At 41.4% G+C, this 17,572-nt stretch overlaps 1 protein-coding gene across 4 annotated transcripts in view; it reads left to right on the top strand.

The window, feature by feature from the left end:
* Positions 1-17,572, top strand: part of sdk2b (sidekick cell adhesion molecule 2b) — a 468,981-nt gene that overhangs the window by 443,437 nt on the left and 7,972 nt on the right. For all 4 annotated transcript variants that reach the window (XM_079577058.1, XM_079577056.1, XM_079577057.1 and 1 more), the window contains exon 44: positions 8,314-8,443. In XM_079577058.1, the coding sequence (XP_079433184.1) occupies positions 8,314-8,443 (130 nt within the window). The remainder of the gene's footprint in view (positions 1-8,313; positions 8,444-17,572) is intronic.

The raw sequence follows: 17,572 nt of genomic DNA, 5'->3' as shown, positions 1-17,572 counted from the left end.
CACACAGGCATATATATATTTTCCACCTTCGAATAATAAAGACATTGTTTTGTTTTGGCAGTATGTATCAATTTTAATCGGTGTGCATGTGAGCATGTCCTTGAGGCGCTGATCAAAGTTGGCCCTGGTCTTTTGAGGGGCTTCCAATTATGCAGCAACTTTGAGCGGAGCGAGAACCAGAGGAGGGGAGTGAAGGAATGCACAGATGTACTTTCTTTTTCAAACCTTGTCTCTTTGAACTCCGCCGCGCTGTAGAGACACCCAAATCCTCTCACCTGAGCCGCCGATTAGACATTAATGCAGCACCCCCGTCTCCAGAGTGCGCATACAAAAGACAGGATAAAGTCTGGGGTCTTAGACGAGATCAGAAATCAAACAGCTTCCCCAATCCCACTGTACTGAGCGCTAATCCAGACCTGTGTATGACAGAGGCAGCTAATGCCGTTTATGGGTGAATTTGGAGAGAGATTAGAGCCATATTGAGGTCAAATAGTGTGCGAAACAGCAAGGGCAAAGAGGGAGGAACAGATTTTGAGAACTTGATTTTGGATGGGTAAACAGACCGCAGTTTGAGTCTTATTTGCATCACACTGCAGGGGCAGGCAACGCCTAGAAGCTCTGGCCCTCAGGATTTTTTGAATGATTTTGAAGATGATAGAGGTCAAAGGTCAAATGCCTGTTTGAATACTCTAAGCATTTGCAAAATACAGTCAAATCTTTCAAAATGTCTAAGCAAAACACCCAGTTGGGTCATGTATAAGGCTGGGTACCGTTCAATATCTGAAAGATGCTTTATCCGATATCTATACTAAAGTATGTGTTGTCGAGAACCAGAAAACAGAACAATAATGTGTGGAAGATCTGCACATTTACAATGTCGGGTTCATCTCCAATGACAGGAAATGTGTGAAACTTGGGTAATAATTTGGGGGGAAATATGGCTAAAAATAAGGACAAATTATGTTAAAATTATTTTTGGAAAAAAAACGGGGCAAAAATAGGGAATCAATTTGGGGAAATTAGTAAGAAGGAAAAATCTATTGGGAAAACAAGAAAGAAAGAGAAAGAAAAAAAGATTGGGTGAAATGGGGCAAACATTGGGCAAGAAATTGAAAAAATGGGAAAAACATATCATTTGATTTGAGCTGAAACAACAAAGTGTCTTCCTTTAACGTTGTCCCTGGACTAATGGCATCAAAGCCTGTTTTTTTTTTTTTTTTTTTTCATGCCTGCTTTAGATATCAGTGGAGCCTTAACTTTTCCCGATACCAAACTGGTGTCGTTTAACAGTATGGCCATAATCATGAACAGACAGTGCTGGCATTTGTAGAAAAAGACCAAGGGCCGGACTTGCCAATTTTAGCCCAAAGTAAAGCACACTTTGGGCTAAAATTGGCAGGTCCGGCCCTTGGTCTTAATACAATGAAGAAAATCTGCCCTCCACCAAGCAAACTTGCTGGTGGTGTCGTTTCCACGTCAGTATTCAAGAAAACGTAGTAGTCACGTCCTCTCTCTGCTTTTACCGTATTTTCTGGACTATAAGTCGCTCCGAAGTATAAGTCACACCAGCCGCCTTGGTGCACTGTTGAGAAGCCTATCCCGGCAGCACGTTGTTCAAGCACCCATTTGCGAACTCGTTCCTCTAGCTTTTTGATATATAAGTCACACTTGAGTATAAGTCGCAACCCCGGACCAAACAATGAAAAAAGTGCGACTTATAGTCCGGAAAATACAGTACATGAAAATGATGAGGTGTCAACAAAACCAATGGAACTTCTGTAGAAAGACACCGTTTATCTGCTTCTACTTTCTTGGACGTTGTGGCTTTGGAAGACAACTCTGCAGCTTTCTGAAGTAGAAATAAGACCGTACAAACTATTTACAGACTGTTACATGAATAAATGTAAGAAGCTTCACAACACGATACACTGAGACTGTGATCTTACAGTGTTCAGGTAGGGCTGTGAAGTGACCGTTCTGCGTTCGTTCTCAATCTTCTCGGCTGAGAACGGCCTCCTGCTGAGACCTCCTCCGGAGTTTTCATCGACGCTCCATGTCAGGCGATACCATGTGCGTTTTACTGTAAAACATACGTGCGTGTGTGTTCCCAACATACCACTGTTTTGTCGCCATGTCAACTGCGCCTAATTTAATGACGAGGATCTCTATTTGCCCTGCTTTGAAACTCGGAAGCTCCCTCAGTCCGTTTTCTCTGGAGCCGGTGCTGAATCAATACTAATGCGTCCCCTGTGGTGAAAGATTCCAATAATCTGAGATAAGAATGGGCTTGTTTGCATCAGTAAAGCAGAATTGACATTAGCATTTTGTGCAAATCCTGTTTTGTTTTGCATTGCGTATGGACTCGAGTCAAGAGGTCCTCGAACACCATAGACATGATAAGTCCCCACTGGCAGTACTATCCAAAATACACCTCAAAGAGAGGTATCTTATTTCCTATAACAATGTACTGTGCACCAACTGAATTTATAAGCACAAGTGGATCGAGTGGACTCTTCTATGCCCAGGCCCGAGCGCTGATAAATTATTCATGCCACTCTCAGACATGTTCAGGACTCAGCTAGATCAAGCTGAAGTAGTCCCAAGTAAGTTCATGATTTGTTTTTTGTTTTTTTGTTAATCATAATGTCCCAATCCTCTCTCAATAAGATTCCGACTTTGTTTGTTTTTCTGTAAGTGGTGCTCGGTGCAAGGACCCGCCGAGGAATGCCAGATGTTAAAGCGGAGAGAGCCCTTTCGGGGATTGGAGAGCGCGGGCAGAAATCTCAGGGTTGCGCTGAGACCGCGTTGTGAGGTTTGCCCGAGTGGGATTACATCAGTGAAAAGTGGCGCCTCCAGAGACTCGTCCGTGTCAATTTCTACATTTTTATGAAGCCGACAAAAAAAATCAAAGCCGCCCACTTGAAGATTGCACTTGTGATCTTGTATGGACGTTTTGAGAATGCCAATACACGCTTGCGCAACACAAAAAGAAGGGATGGAAAGGAAGATGGTACATTAATATTTGAAGCTTCACAGTCTTCAGGATTTCATACAATGTAATTAGATTTCCTATTTTATTTTACTTTCTATGGCTCACTTACATTCTGTGCATGCAATAATAGTAAGCGCATTTTCTCCAGTGCGGCTTCACCCAAATCTACAAGCTTCTCGACTGGAGAGCTTTGCCAGTGCAACGACTCATTTGACAGCCAAGACCTGCAAAACTGATCGTAACTTTTTTTTCGTGTTGTTTCAGCGTTTTTATCAACATTTTGAAGCGCTTTTGTCATGTTTTAGTCTCTCTTTTTTTCGTGTTTTCATAGTTTTTTTGTTGTGTTTTGTCAGTTTTCCTTTGCATTTTTATCACTTTTTTTGTGATGTTTTTTTTGTTGTGTTTTTGTCACATTTTTGTCACGTTTTCGTCACGTTTTTTGTCACATTTTCGTGCATTTTTTCAAGAAGCTTATAGATCTGTGTAATTCCAACAGTGCTTGGTTCAGGTGGAGGTTAAAGGTGCACTATGCAACTTTTTAGATGAAAAAAAACGTACTATTTGCACGCATTAAACCTTTTAATGACTCGGTGGTGTTATGGGTACAGCCTGGCACCTTTTTTTCCCTCACAGTGGCCTCTATGATGCTCCAGGATCAATTGTCGTTAGGAGTTCGTACCAGAAACTGTCCAGAAACCCCAAAACAATTGATTCTAGAGCATGATAGAGACACTGTAAGGGAAAGCAAAGGCGCCATGCTTCACCCATAACGCCACCAAGTCAATAAAAGGTCAAATACATGCAAATGTCAAGTCTTTTTTTCACATAAAATGTTGCACCTTTAAGAAGTTAAGTATGTTATAAAATGCCAATCTTTATTTTCCCCTTTACCCTCATGGAGCTGTTTTTCTTTATCTAACAGACTTATTTTTTGACATACATGTATAATTTCTGTGATCATATCTACCAAAATTATGAGCTCATGAAGTGGCGTAATGTTTTTAATGATCATCTATTTTCATTTAGTCTCAAGTCAATTACCCTGAATCCTGCTTTCTGTAGCCTAATTGAATTACAGCTAACTTCCTGATTTCCCCAAGGACTTTTTCATATTTGTGCAGCCTGAAAAAAAAGAAAATTAAAAAACATGGCTATGCAAACCGCTGGAATCCACCCACCGCATTTTTGCGATGCTCTGTACTGTACAGGGATGCTTATGCAAATGCGGTATAATGGGCAAAGCTGCTGTGTTAAAGCTCCATTGGCAGACCCTTACTGTGGTCTGGACAGTGAGCAGGAGACTGGATGTCCCGGGCCGCGCGGCCAAACCAGCACCAATCAGCAGAAACAGATGGGGGTTTGTTTAGACCGACCGGGTACAGCGGAAAGAACGGGGCAGCTCAGGCAGAAAGGACAAGCCTGCGTCGTGTTTACACAAAGCACTCCTGGCTTCCAAGCGCCATTTTTGGACAGATTTTTACCCGGAGTTCACAGTTCACCGTTTTCTAAATAGATTTTTTTTTTTTTTTATCTTTATGTCTGGCAATATTATGCAAAACTATTTCCCACTGCTGCTCGATTATCATATGCCGAAGGAGGATTTTTATTATCCAGTTCTTTTCAACAGTCGATTGGAGTTTTACCAGAGATAGGGATTCTTTTTGCTATAATAGGGTTTCCGCGAGGCATTCAAATTCATTAAAAGTCTTTCAATGAGGGCTTTAATATTATTAAAAGTATGAAATTGGATTCAAACTGGCACTAAATCTAAATTTATTGGAAAATTATGACATAGCTCTAAACGTTTTAGTCCTGTATAAGTCTGAAGCATATTGAGTTGCAGATTTGGTTGAAACTGGACACATTTTTTTTTTTGCTTTAAAGTGTCCAATTCTTTTTCCTCTGTTTGATGAAATATTCTTACTGCACTTGTGGCATTAAAATATGGTATCTGGACATCAAAAATGGCATTAAAGTTGACTTGCTTCTGCCTGTATGAACACTGTTTAGGTAGTGAAGCTTAAATTGTCGAGCTTCATAATGACGAATACTTCCCAGACGAATGAGAGCCTTCACAAACTTCTTACCAGAAGAACTATATTGTTCAGTTGGTTATTTGCTTGTTCCATTAAATACCCCAAACAATCATTAAGGATAGATTATCTCATTAAAATACATATGTTGACGTAAAACACTTTGAATGCCTAATGTAGGTAGGAAAGTGCTATACCATGTGACCATTTGGCCATTTTAACTCCAGCCCAATGGGGTCAGTAATTGAGCAACATTTTGATTTGAACCCAAAGCACTGAGGGGTATTTGGTGTCTATCTATGTATGTAAATGGAAAATGGACTCAACTTATATAGCACTTTCCTACCTTAATCAGGCCCAAAGCGCTTTACAGTAAGGAGCCAGTCACACTACATTCATGCACCAATGTACGCAGACCCTGGAGGCATGTAGGGTGAAGTGTGTTGCCCAAGGACACAACGACAGTGTGCATTTGCGGGAGCTGGGATTCGAACCCACGACCTTCCGATCCCGAGACCACCCCGCTCTAACTATGTGATTAGTTAGTTAGTTAGTCAGTTACTTATTTTCATCTCGAATTCAGACATAGATCATTTTGAGGTAATTGAATGAATGATATACAGCAATGCAACATGGTTTACACCCAGTTTAGTCTAGGCATTTTGAGACCTTATTTAGTCCTGATTTGTTCTTGACCTAAGGTTGGTGGTTCTTGGAAAGTCAAAGCACATTTAAACTATGTTATATCAACTGTTAGAAAGAGCTAATGCATTGGCCGAGGTCTACACTCCTATCCCCCACGACCCACACATCACAGTCTGATTGACATATTTGATCACAGCGCATGCCTCTGGACAGTTTTTCCCCTCTGTGATTTCATTTACTGCTGCTTGGCTCAGTGTCACGTGTGTGTGTGTGTGTGTGTGTGTGTGTGTGTGTGTGTGTGTGTGTGTGTGTGTGTGTGTGGACCGATTGACTGCCACACATTATTATTTAGTCACAAGGGCAAACAGTGGTTGGCCATTCCTCAGCCCACAATGAGGTTTCAATGAGGAAGAATTATTCATTTTAGGCTGTAGCCATGGAATGAGTGTCCCATGATTCTTATCAAGCTACACTGGCGCACACAGCGATACGGGCAAACTTCAAAGAATACATTCGCGTCGAGCCCTGAATCTCACGGGCCGAGAGATACTCAAAATCCCCTTACAAATTAACAAAGTCTCAACAGGAGGGTAAAAGGGAATATTAACTACATGTGGGGTGCATAATTAAAAAAAAAAAAAAAAAGCTTCTTTCTAAAGAAGGGAATAGGAATTGTAGTTACCCGAGCTTCCCCCGTGGTGGGAATTGATGTGGCTGTGTCTCAAGGCTACTTGTATTTCCAGAGGCTAATAAAAAATTACCAGCACGGTCCTGGGTTACCCTTAAGGGTTTGTGAGTTATTTTTTAGCCTCAGTCTATTTTTGTGTGCGAACTATCCACTAGTCATTATGTTTTAGAACTTCCTCTTTACCCTGTCCAGCAGACGCAAAAAGTTATGTTTTCATGAGTGTGTTCAGTTGCATCACTTCTTGATTCTTTCAGTAAATACTTATATATTCTCATATAATATTCTCAACACAAGAAAAACAAAGTCAGGAACGTCAAATGTAGACACAGCTGCTCTTCAAGGATTAGGTATCATCACTCAGAAGTCAGAAAGAACAGGAAAAGAGGATCCGAGGTAACCTGGCTAACACCAGGCTGCTGTGTGCGCTCGAATTATTTCGAACTGCACAACAGCCTGGGGACCATGGCCGAAATCTCCGGTGGATTTGGGAACCAATCACAGAGCGAGGAGGGACGGCAAGACGATGACGCGCTATTCGATATATGGAAGCTTGTAGTTTATTTACGGATAATAAAAAAAAAGTTTATTTACGGATCCAACGTGACAGCAGCAGACACGATGGTATTTTTTGATCAAGCTTTAGACCTTGTTCTGAATAATTTAGCTCAAAAGTTTACAGCAGGTACGTCATACGTCATCTCATACGATGATACGATTGGCCATGGCTACGTGCAGACGCATGAGACTTTTTTTTTTTTTTTTTCGTATCGCCCAATAAACGAGTATGGACGATCGTAAACCACACCTCTCCTACGAGAAAATGAATTGGTGGTCCCCAGACTAAATATCACTTGTGATTTTAGTCTGGTGTTAGCCAGGCTAGATCCGAGGCACTCTGACTCAAACTGCTTTGTTTTAAACATGGACATGAATATATTCTCAACACAATTGGTGGAGATCCACTGGTGTAAGTCTGATGGTGTCTTGGAGTGTGAGGGAATATCGTTATTATTTAGCCCTTTAGCAAATGTCAGAAGTATGTACACATTTGAACTGAATTTAAAATGAAAAAGAGAGCAATAACCAAAAAACAATGACCTAGTGACCCAGTATCCAAAGAGTTCTTAAAAAGGGATTTGATACTTGTTTGGCTTCGGTGAACATTTTTTGGCAAGATTTCAACTGTGATTGCTACATACACAGCTCAGTCAGAGTATCTCCAAAACTGAAATTGCATTTTTGGCAACTTATTGTGATCTTGTGCCCGAACATGGGCCTCAGAAAAAATATTCAGGCTTCTTTTCATGAGCTATATTTTATTATGTAGCAGTTTGCTACAACAATTTAAATGTTGTTTTGAGGCATGTATTTTATTAATTAAAGGGACTAGATGCAAGTTGGTCCTTTTTATACTCACTACTGCCACCTCAGGTCTTACAAGTAACTGCAATCTCTATATTAAGCTCGTGCATGACTACTTTTTGAGTGGCAGTGCGGGATTTTAGAGGCAGTTGTGGTGAATAGGTCTGGGCTCATTCTACACATTAGGACATGGCTGGAAGATTTAGGGAGAGGAAAATAATTAATTTTAATATTTTTAAACTCCATATAGTCCCTTTGAGTTAAAATGTAAAAAGAAACAAAAAATATGAAGCAAAAAAAAGAAAGAAAAAGGCACTCAAATCCCACCCCTCCCTCCTCTAAAAGACCAGCAAGCCTTGAAAACAACAAATGCAGCAAAATAGATTTCGGTGCTCAAGTCCAGTTGACTTAAAATGTTCAAAATGAGGAATCCTCGTCATCTTTTCTCCCTCTGACCAAATGCAAAATGTTTTTGAGTGTGAAAAACACGATTATGGTTCGTCAATTGTTTCTGTCTGGTGTCAATTTGAAAAATAATACAAGGATATCAATTCCTATGTTTCAGCTCATTGTGTGTTACTGTTTTTGACCAGGTCGCCTCCAAGACCAAGTCCAGGCAGCCTCCACTACTCAGACGAAGACGTCAGCACAAAATACAACGATCTCATCCCCGCTGAGAGCAGCAGCCTCACTGAGAAGCCCTCGGAAATCTCAGACTCCCAGGTACAGAAGCCTCAATCGACTGTTATTCCCATCACGGCCTTTAAACTTCTGCCTGTACTAATCACGTTATATGTTTGTATCAGTCCGCGTCCCCACTCTTCATCTCTTCGAATTCTCCAAACGAATTCAGTCTTGCATTGTCGGCTTGTCGTGTCTATGTGTGATTGTCCTTTTCTCCCTCACTCACCGTAATGCATCAAACTTGTGAACAAAAAGAAATAGCTGATGGAGAGAGAGAGAGAGAGACTGAGGGAGGTGAGATTAATGACTCCCTAAAGTGGTTCTAGCATCAGCCGGTGACCTGTGGACAATGTCCCTCTGTAAACACTCACCTATGATCCAGGCCATTGCCTTCCGTCACTTCACTCGTTATGTAAGACCAGACTGGCTTCCATGTGTTGCCTGTATTAAAGCTATTTCTGAACAAATGACGTATTGGGAGTTTATTTTTCCAAAGCAGAGGCAGGACAGTCCAACTTTCCCTTCTCAGTTTCAGCCCCTTACAAAGTCACAAAAACAATAACGGCAGGGCTTTGACAGTATCCAGCCTGGCCAAGTACTGGGAGAGCTCGGAATGATCTGCAGCCTCACTTCTGTCATTTTACCCCAGGGTAGCTAAAGTGTGGCAAAAAATGAATAATGGCAAAAGTGTGGAGTTTCAAAAACAGCTTCAAACGGACTAAAAGTCGCTCCGGAGTATAAGTCGCACCAGCCTTGGCAACTACCTGGGCATGGAGGCGAAACTGCACCGTTGACAAGCCTCTCCCGGCAGCACGCTGTTCAAGCACCCATTTGCGAACTCATTCTTCTAGCTCAAGGGTGTCCAAAGTGCGGCCCGAGAGCCAAATGCGGCCCTCAGACCAATTTTTGGTGGCTCTCAGGCTTCTTGTTTTATTGCAACACATCTCCAGAGATGATAATTTTCCTGCAATTTTAATAATTCCACACAATTATAACCTCAAAAATATTTTTTTTTTGTGAGACTGAGCTTGGTTCCAAGCCTAAATAGTAAATACAAGTGTGGGGAATGGTTTAAACCTCTCTTAAATACACACAGTTGAATGTTTGAATGTATTGACCACTGATCTGTGGCCCTCTATGCCTTATACGTGTCAATATATGGCCCTCGGTGAAAAAGGTTTGGACACCCCTGCTCTAGCTTTAAGCCCGCGATTAGCTTTTTTGTTTTCGTCATTGCAGAATAAGTAACTCTGAACTTCCTTTCAGTTGCTCAATAATCGTTTTTTTTTTTATATATTTACAGCAGTATAGGAGTAGCAGATACTGGTACACAAGCTGAGAGCGCCCTCTAGCGACTGTCAGTTTGAAAATAACAAACATGTGAAATTATATATTTTGATATATAAGTCGCACCTGCGTATAAGTCGCACCCCCAGGCCAAACTATGAAAAAAAAAGTGTGACTTATAGTCCGGAAATTGCGGCAAATGCCAAGTCTTCAGTGCAGTTTATCATTTCTTCCACTGAAATACAGTGACTCTTATGGCAGAAACACATCTCAAGAGACTGAAACAAGGTCAAGGAAAATAACCGGAACAGTGTTTCCCTTTTTTGTCCTGCTTAGCCTTGCTGTTTTGAGCATTGAGTTACATTGTCAATATAAAGACAGCCAAACCTTCAAGACAAACCACTCTTTTGATAATATTTCTTTTTATTCACCTTTTACACAACTTCGGAACTTTTCATATAACTTTGTCGCTGGTCAGTCACCTTTGCCACTACGGCTTTCTTTCCTTCTTTACCTTTTGAAAGTCCACAGACAAACAGCGATCAATAGCGTTCCTCTCCATCTGCCTCTGCTGCGTCGGTCCGTGCCACCCACCTCATGTCTCTAATTCGCTTTGAATCTTCCTCCACAGTCTGCTCTGTTATACGTCCATGCATACTGTATGTTATTTCTGTTTTCCTCCACGTCCCAACGCTAGTCCTTTGTGTCTTTACACTTGCTGTCTGGTTTTGATCTGACTCGACTTGAAAGCGTTTTTGTTGGGGGGTGGTGGTGTGGGGGCGACATCTCGGGGAGTTGTATTAAATTCCCTCAGTTTCCTTGCAGTTTCCTTTCATCCAAGAATTCTTTTACTCCGGAGTTATCTGCCGACATCTTTTAGCCTAATACATTCCTTGTCGCAAATCCTTCTTCACCTCGGCTTATCGGCGCCCCCCAATTCCCCATTAATGGATCAAATGAAATGAGCTTTTAGCGACAGGACGTTTTCACGCTATCCCCAAATGAATCGACCTCTCTTGGCATATCTGTCGCTTGCACTTGTCAAACTTTCCCTTGATTTCCTGTCCCTGGCTCGTCCTCATCTCTGCTTGGGACAGTAATGCGTCCCTGTGAATTGTGACGATTCTTTGAAGACACAAAAACTGAAAATGCTTTGCCCCTGACAGGTCGCCATATCAACCATCCCTCCCCCCAAAAAAACTACCCATGAATTCCCTTTGAAGCCTTATTGAGCGGATAACTTTGCACTATCTGTATTCCATTGTGCTGTCTGTCCCGCGGGCCTATCCCAGCAGGTTGAAGTCCAACTATTGTACTCAAAAACGGTAGATTTAAAGCACATCGACTCATGGCATGACAGCAAGGCCACCATTACCGCTTTGCTCCCCTGCAGGTTGCAACCCCATTGACTTCTCCTTCCTTACTGTAGATTGTCATTTTTTCTCCCCCACCCAAGGTTTTGGGTTATGTGGCAAGCAGGCTTTTTGTGTGTTGTTTTAAACCGGGCGCAGACGGATGATCTAATCGCAGAGGCAGGGATGGATTGCAGATGCTTGTCTCTTTGCGGAGTGGCATTCAGAGAGAGAGAGAGAGAAAAATGACAGTGTCAGGGCTCACATGCACTACTTCTCTCTCTACTCCTCTGTCTGTCAGACTTCCCTGGCAAAACAGACGAGGATCTATGTGGTAGTGCGCTGTGTGTCTCGTAACGGCGCGCACCACTTTGTTTAGACTGGGTCGAGCCAACGGTGATGTCATGGGTGAGGACTGGAGGGGCAAATATGTAGTACTCTTAAGTGTGGGTTTCTTTGGTGGAGGGTTAGATAAGATGACGGGGTCAGGTTTTTTAGACCTACTTATATTTACACAAATGTTCCTTGTGCATTCCACCAAACAAGAAACCAACACACTTTACAGACACAATACACTGGACTAGAAAGATTGACCAATGCATTATTGATGGAACTGGTAGACTGTGTTTAACCCTGTACTAAAAGCTTTATTTAGCGCCCAGACATGAAATCAAAATCAATTGTACCTGGTATCGCAAAATCATATTGTCAAAAATGTGTCTTAAAGGGGCTAGATGCATGTTAGCCAGTTTATACTCACCACTGCCACCTCTGGTCATATGCGTAACTGCACCTTCTATATTAAGCTCGTGCATGGCGGCACTTCGGACCCGAATATGTCTGGGCTCATTCTACACAATAGGACATTGTTGGAACATGTAGGGGGAGGAATACATTTTTAAACTCCGTATAGTCCCTTTAAAGGCCCTATACCTAATTGTATGATTGCAAACAATGAAAGGGGAAGACACTGTAACTTTCCTATTATATTGTTGCATCCAAATTCTTTACAGGGACAAGTTTATCGGCACATTTCACAACTTGCAGGGTCACTTTCACAAAAATGCTATAAAAATAGCCAGGAAGTTCATAAAATGGATGCAAATGTTTTATAATTTGATGCACACTGTTTTCCCCACAAATGTATGAGTTTACAATATACTAAAGGAGGGTTAAATACATTTCATTCCATTTCTAGAAGTAAAATCAGGTATAGCTCCTTTAAACTTAAACCAAACTTGGCATCTGCTTCAAACTAACATAAGATTGATTCGTTTTGCTGATGATAACTGCCAAAAATTAAACGAAATAATGCATTTTATAATATAGTGCAGACAAAACGTTGAGAACAGCTGCATTACGGCACAAAGCAGTTCACACATGTATCAGTGCTTTGGATGATCTTGTCTATTACAGTGTATATTGCATTCTACTTTCCAAAACTCTACTACAACTCACGCTGAAAGCTTACATAATGTATTGTGAGCGCAGTTTCGTACAGCATAAAACTTCTGAACGAGCTATCACTGCCTCCTTCTTGTTGTAAGTGCTCAAGTAAAACACTCTTCGTTGGCCAAAGTTTAAAGATGAAGAGACTTTGACAACTAAACCCAACTTAACTTTAAATTGATATCCGAGCATGCCTCGGTGCGCTCATCCTCCTGCCCTTAGGTTCTTTCTCGAGCCACAAACCGAGATAAACAGTTGAAAAATGTGTGCGCTCAAATGTGTCGGGATTTTTATAATCTCCCTCCAGCCCATAAACTGTTATTGTCTGTGGGTCCCCTGCTGCGCTCACCAAATCAATAGTGGCGTACACTGCACCCCATCAGCCCCGCTCCCCCTCTGTCCCCCTCGGTTGCAATAATCCATAACTTAAGGACAAAGGACTGACCCGCTCTGAGTCACTCGTGAGTCCTTGAGTTCATTTGAGGGGGATGGGTGCATATTTGCCCAAAAATCTCTTCCCACTACAGCCTTAAGCCACGTTACCATTGGGTTTTGGTGTGAGAGCTGAAGAGGCCCAGACTATAATATACTATAAAACTGTGACATCATCTAAGTGGGACAGGATGACTTCATTGGTGTAGCAGCCCTTTGACTCACAATTCATTGAATTCTTGATTACGACTTTTAATTGAGATGCATAAACCTAAAAAAGTATACAAATATTTGCCTATTATTGTCACAAATATCTCTGTATTAAATCCTTTGTATATGTAGTGCGTATGTGTTGAGAAACAAAGCCCACATACTGCATTAATAAAAGGAAAAGGAAAAATAAAATAAAAAGTTATCTCAGTTTATCTCGCAATGGTGCAGGTTAGAGCAGAGTCCCCAACTAAATCAGCTCGAGGTCCGCAAACCTTTCTTTCATACCTTTATATATGACATATACAGTCATTACTCTTGAAAATGTTAAAACATGAGCACAGGTTGTCTATTTACAAACCAGAACTGATTAATGAATCAAAAATGTTGCCATTGTATCTCAATGTTATTCATATTGTATATATATTTTTTAATTCAGCCATAGAAATTAAGTATATTGAGAGGATAAAAAGGCTTTTCGATCCGGACTAAAGCCTCTGGAGATCCGGATCTGGACCCAGGTCTGCCAGTTAGGGACCCCTGGGTTAGACGGTTTCCAAGCCACACCGTCGGCTGAAGAAGGAATCTATAGAACTGCATTTAATATCTCCATTAATTTATTTCGATTAATTATGCATAACGCTAGCTAAGACTGTAGAAAATGTTTGTCATCTTGGAACCTGTTCTGATGTGCAACAGATTTTGTATTCATCGTCTAGTTAATATTTCAGGCTTCTCTAAAATGTGAAATGCTTCTTTAGAATTAGCACTAAGAACCGAATATTCAATTAATGAATCAATCAATCAGTTATTTTGTATAGCCCAATATCACAACAGGAGTTACCTCACTGCAGACTGCAACATTTAAACAATGAGACAAAACAATAAACAAGACAATGTAAGGTTCAGGTAAATAAAGTATCCAGACAAACATAATGTTAAAAATAAACGTCAGCAGCAGGTGGTGACGAGCCGCATGGGCGTCCCCTGTCCTTAGACTCTCCTGCACGGCAAGGAAAAACTCAAAAACCCAGTAAGAGAAAAAAGAAACATCGGCGAGAACCACAGAAGGAGAGACCCACTCCCATGGACGGACAGGCTATAGACAGACCCAGGCCCGAGTCCCTCAGCAGACGGGCCAAGACGTCCAGTCCTTGTTGGAGCTTCAGTTCTTGTCGTAAAGTCCCTGCAGACAGAAACCTGAAGACTGTGATACTATCTGAATCATGATTAAAAGACAAAGTGTGCAATATTGATCTTTAAATATAAACCTTTAATCAAATTGCTATTGCTGTACTCATCAAAGAAATTTCAAGGATACAGTATCTTTTGTTTCCAAAACTGTAACGCTTAATCAGCCACATTAAATCAAAGTTGATAAATGACTTACCAAGGCCTGCAAAAGCATGAAGCTTTAAAAAAACACGTTGCCGATTTGCCTCGTAAGTGAAGAGCACTGCAGTCTGACATAAACGGTAGAAGGCTGCACAAGTCTAGTGCTTTGACCTCTCTCCACTAGCTGACAATGAAAACCCCTGGCGCACACGTGACCCTTTGCCGTGCCGCTCCAGTGGAAAAGGTGCAATTGAAGTGATGATTTTTTTTGGGTGGCACATTAGGAGGAAGGTTGAGTGAGGTTCTTATCAAAGCCTGAGCTACGAGTGCCAGCAGACATAAACACATTTGCTTTGCAGTCGGGCCAGCACACTCCATTGAGAAAATTGCACTAAAGTTTTGCTGTCTCATTTCGCACCGCAGTTCCCTCAGAAGCACCTTGATGCAATTCTGTAAATAAAAAAGTCATGAACATTTTCGTTGGAACAAAAGTTTTACTCATTTCTCGGTGGAGTCTGGAGTTGCATTTGGAAAGTGCTAAAAAAAAAAAAAGGAAATTCCCCCATCGCGGCGGCATTTCACCTAGCATTGATTTCTGCCGTTTAAGACATCTGCCTTTAGCAAAGCGCATGTTTTATTTATATTAAGTCCACCTGCCTTTTATGAAATAGGGATTTCTTCAACATCATCCCCAGAAACCTCAAATATCTTATGCATGCTCAAATTGGTATACATAAAGAATTCATCACACTATAGCTGCTGTATAGTAACTCTGCTGAAGGTGTCGACAGTCTATGGATTATTAACTAATCCAAATGCATGTAATATAATAGATACAATATTTACTGATTCTCGGGTTTTAAGAACTAAAGAATGTCAAAAGTACATTGTATCATTTATAAAAAAGTTTATAGCAAAAGTACTGATTGTTGTACAGTTTAAGTAGTTTTAAGAGTATAGTTCTTGGAGTCATGAGAAGTCCATGATAATAATAGCAGTTGTTGTGGTAAAGTACAGACAGTATTGGGTACTTTCTCATTTGTTTAAGCAGTAGTCAGCATATTGTCTTCTTGTAGTTGACATTTGTGAAAGAAGGACTGTCCATGTGCGCCCACATTTTCCTCCAGCATCAACCAGGAGGTCAGAGGCTAAATTAGCACAGTGGTAGCTTTAGCGGTCCGCCCTGTTCGCAAAAAATATTTTTCCTGGGATAGTTGGTCAACGGTGGACATTCATCATCCAATCAGAGATTAGGCACCAGCCCACTATCCTCACGATTAGTGGCTAGGGCAGGGTCAGGGTTAAGCTGATTGGTTGATATGTGTGACGTTTCACTCTCATGACTTGTGACTGGTTGATCTACCAACTATCCTGAGAAAAATATACTCGCGCCCTGTTCACGTCTCAACTCTGTCTCACTGAGAACTCCGGCTGAGACGAGCTTCTTATTAACTCATTGAACAATCGGGACAGCATCTGTGAGAGCTAGGCAACAGCTGAGAGATTTTATTCAACCAACTCCAACTTTCACTGTTTGATGACAGAGTAACAAGGCGGGTAGAGTGCGGCTAAAACTCAAAAAAGAGTCACGTCACTTCAAAATTACAGGGGGCCTCATTCATGAACATCTTAAGAAACTTTGCAACTGTGTTCTCAAGCTTGTGAATCCCACCTTGCATGTGAGGACTGAATAGCATATTATGTCACCGCCTCTGATTGGCCATATAAGGACAACAAAGTGCAAAGGCAGTAAAGGAGGAAATGAATGACCCAACAGTAACCAACAAACACCCTAAATAATCGGCGCCACACGCTCAAGGACCCACCTAACCCTTTGGGCACGCGAATCCGCTCTCATTACAAAATGTCTAAATAGATATAACTTGTACATCACGGAAGGGTTTTCCTTTTCTGCCTGCGGGTCAGTCCTTTAGATAGATGTGGCGGCGGTGTGATACTCCGCCCGGTTAGCCCATTGAGCAGACTGCGCCTGTCCTTGTGCCTCGGGGGCCCAAGGACAGAGGATCGAAGCCCACGTTCGTCTTTATCAAAAAAAAAATCATGCAGCGCGTTTAATGCTGCTTTATTTGTGAACGGCAGCATCCACACCTGTAAGAGTCCTACAGAGGAACGTGTTCAGCTAAGAACACGTTTTGTGAATGCCAAAAATCTTCCTAAGAAGGCCTAGAAGAACATGCTGTGAACGTTCGTGAATGAGGCCCAGTGTGTAAAAAGCTTTTACTCAAATACATGCAATTTATTCAAGTTTAAATCCATTTCAATTTGAACAGATTTACTGCCAGTCGAAAGAAAGGCCGAATAGTTTACGCAAGTTTGAGCTATTATTTTATAAGTTACATTGTAATACAGTGACTTCTAAAATGTATTGGAGTATTACCCACTTCTGTTTATTCTCTATTTTTTTGTATGTCCTTACTTGATTATCCAGCTGTAAATTAGTTTATCCATGATAGATAATAATATATTTGGCGACTACTCGACGAGACAATAACACAGTAACGGCGACTGTACAGTACCGTGCTCAGTGTCTGCTGTCCGTCTTTCGCTTCTTATTCTCGGGTAAATAAAACTGAGATTCTCCCTGGGGCGGGAGAGCAGCTCTGCGTCTTGTGCCTTTAGGCTGTTTTTTTCCTGAGCATTTCAGCTCATAATTAGCTTGTAATGAGAGGAAGCAATGAGCGGTATATGGCTCACCTCCAAGCATCCGTGTATTACTGTAGAGACATCTATTTCTACTAGTTTCCCTCCAAAATCGCACAGGAGGGACGGTTTTTTATTTTAGCTGATGAACTGGTTCGACTTCATTTTCTTTCCCCACAATATTGTCAAAGATGTTTGTGATAAAAATGACATTATTATTCTCGGGTCGCTTCAGAAATCTGTCTATACCCTTTTGAGCAGTGGATTGCATATTGATTTGTCACACTGTACTTGTTATGGCATATGCAATCCGCACACAACCTGGCAACCAGACAAAGCTCTGGGGGCCCTTTCGTCTCACCCTCCAGGTTGGGAATCAATGCTATAGGCAATAATTCATTTCTGATGAGCTCTCAACAAAACATAAGAAGTCCCTGTTTGA

Source organism: Gobius niger (assembly GCF_951799975.1).
Source record: "Gobius niger genome assembly, chromosome: 19".
NCBI lineage: Eukaryota > Metazoa > Chordata > Actinopteri > Gobiiformes > Gobiidae > Gobius > Gobius niger.
Note: the sequence above shows the minus strand (reverse complement) of the source record. Positions and strands in the feature narration are given on the sequence as shown.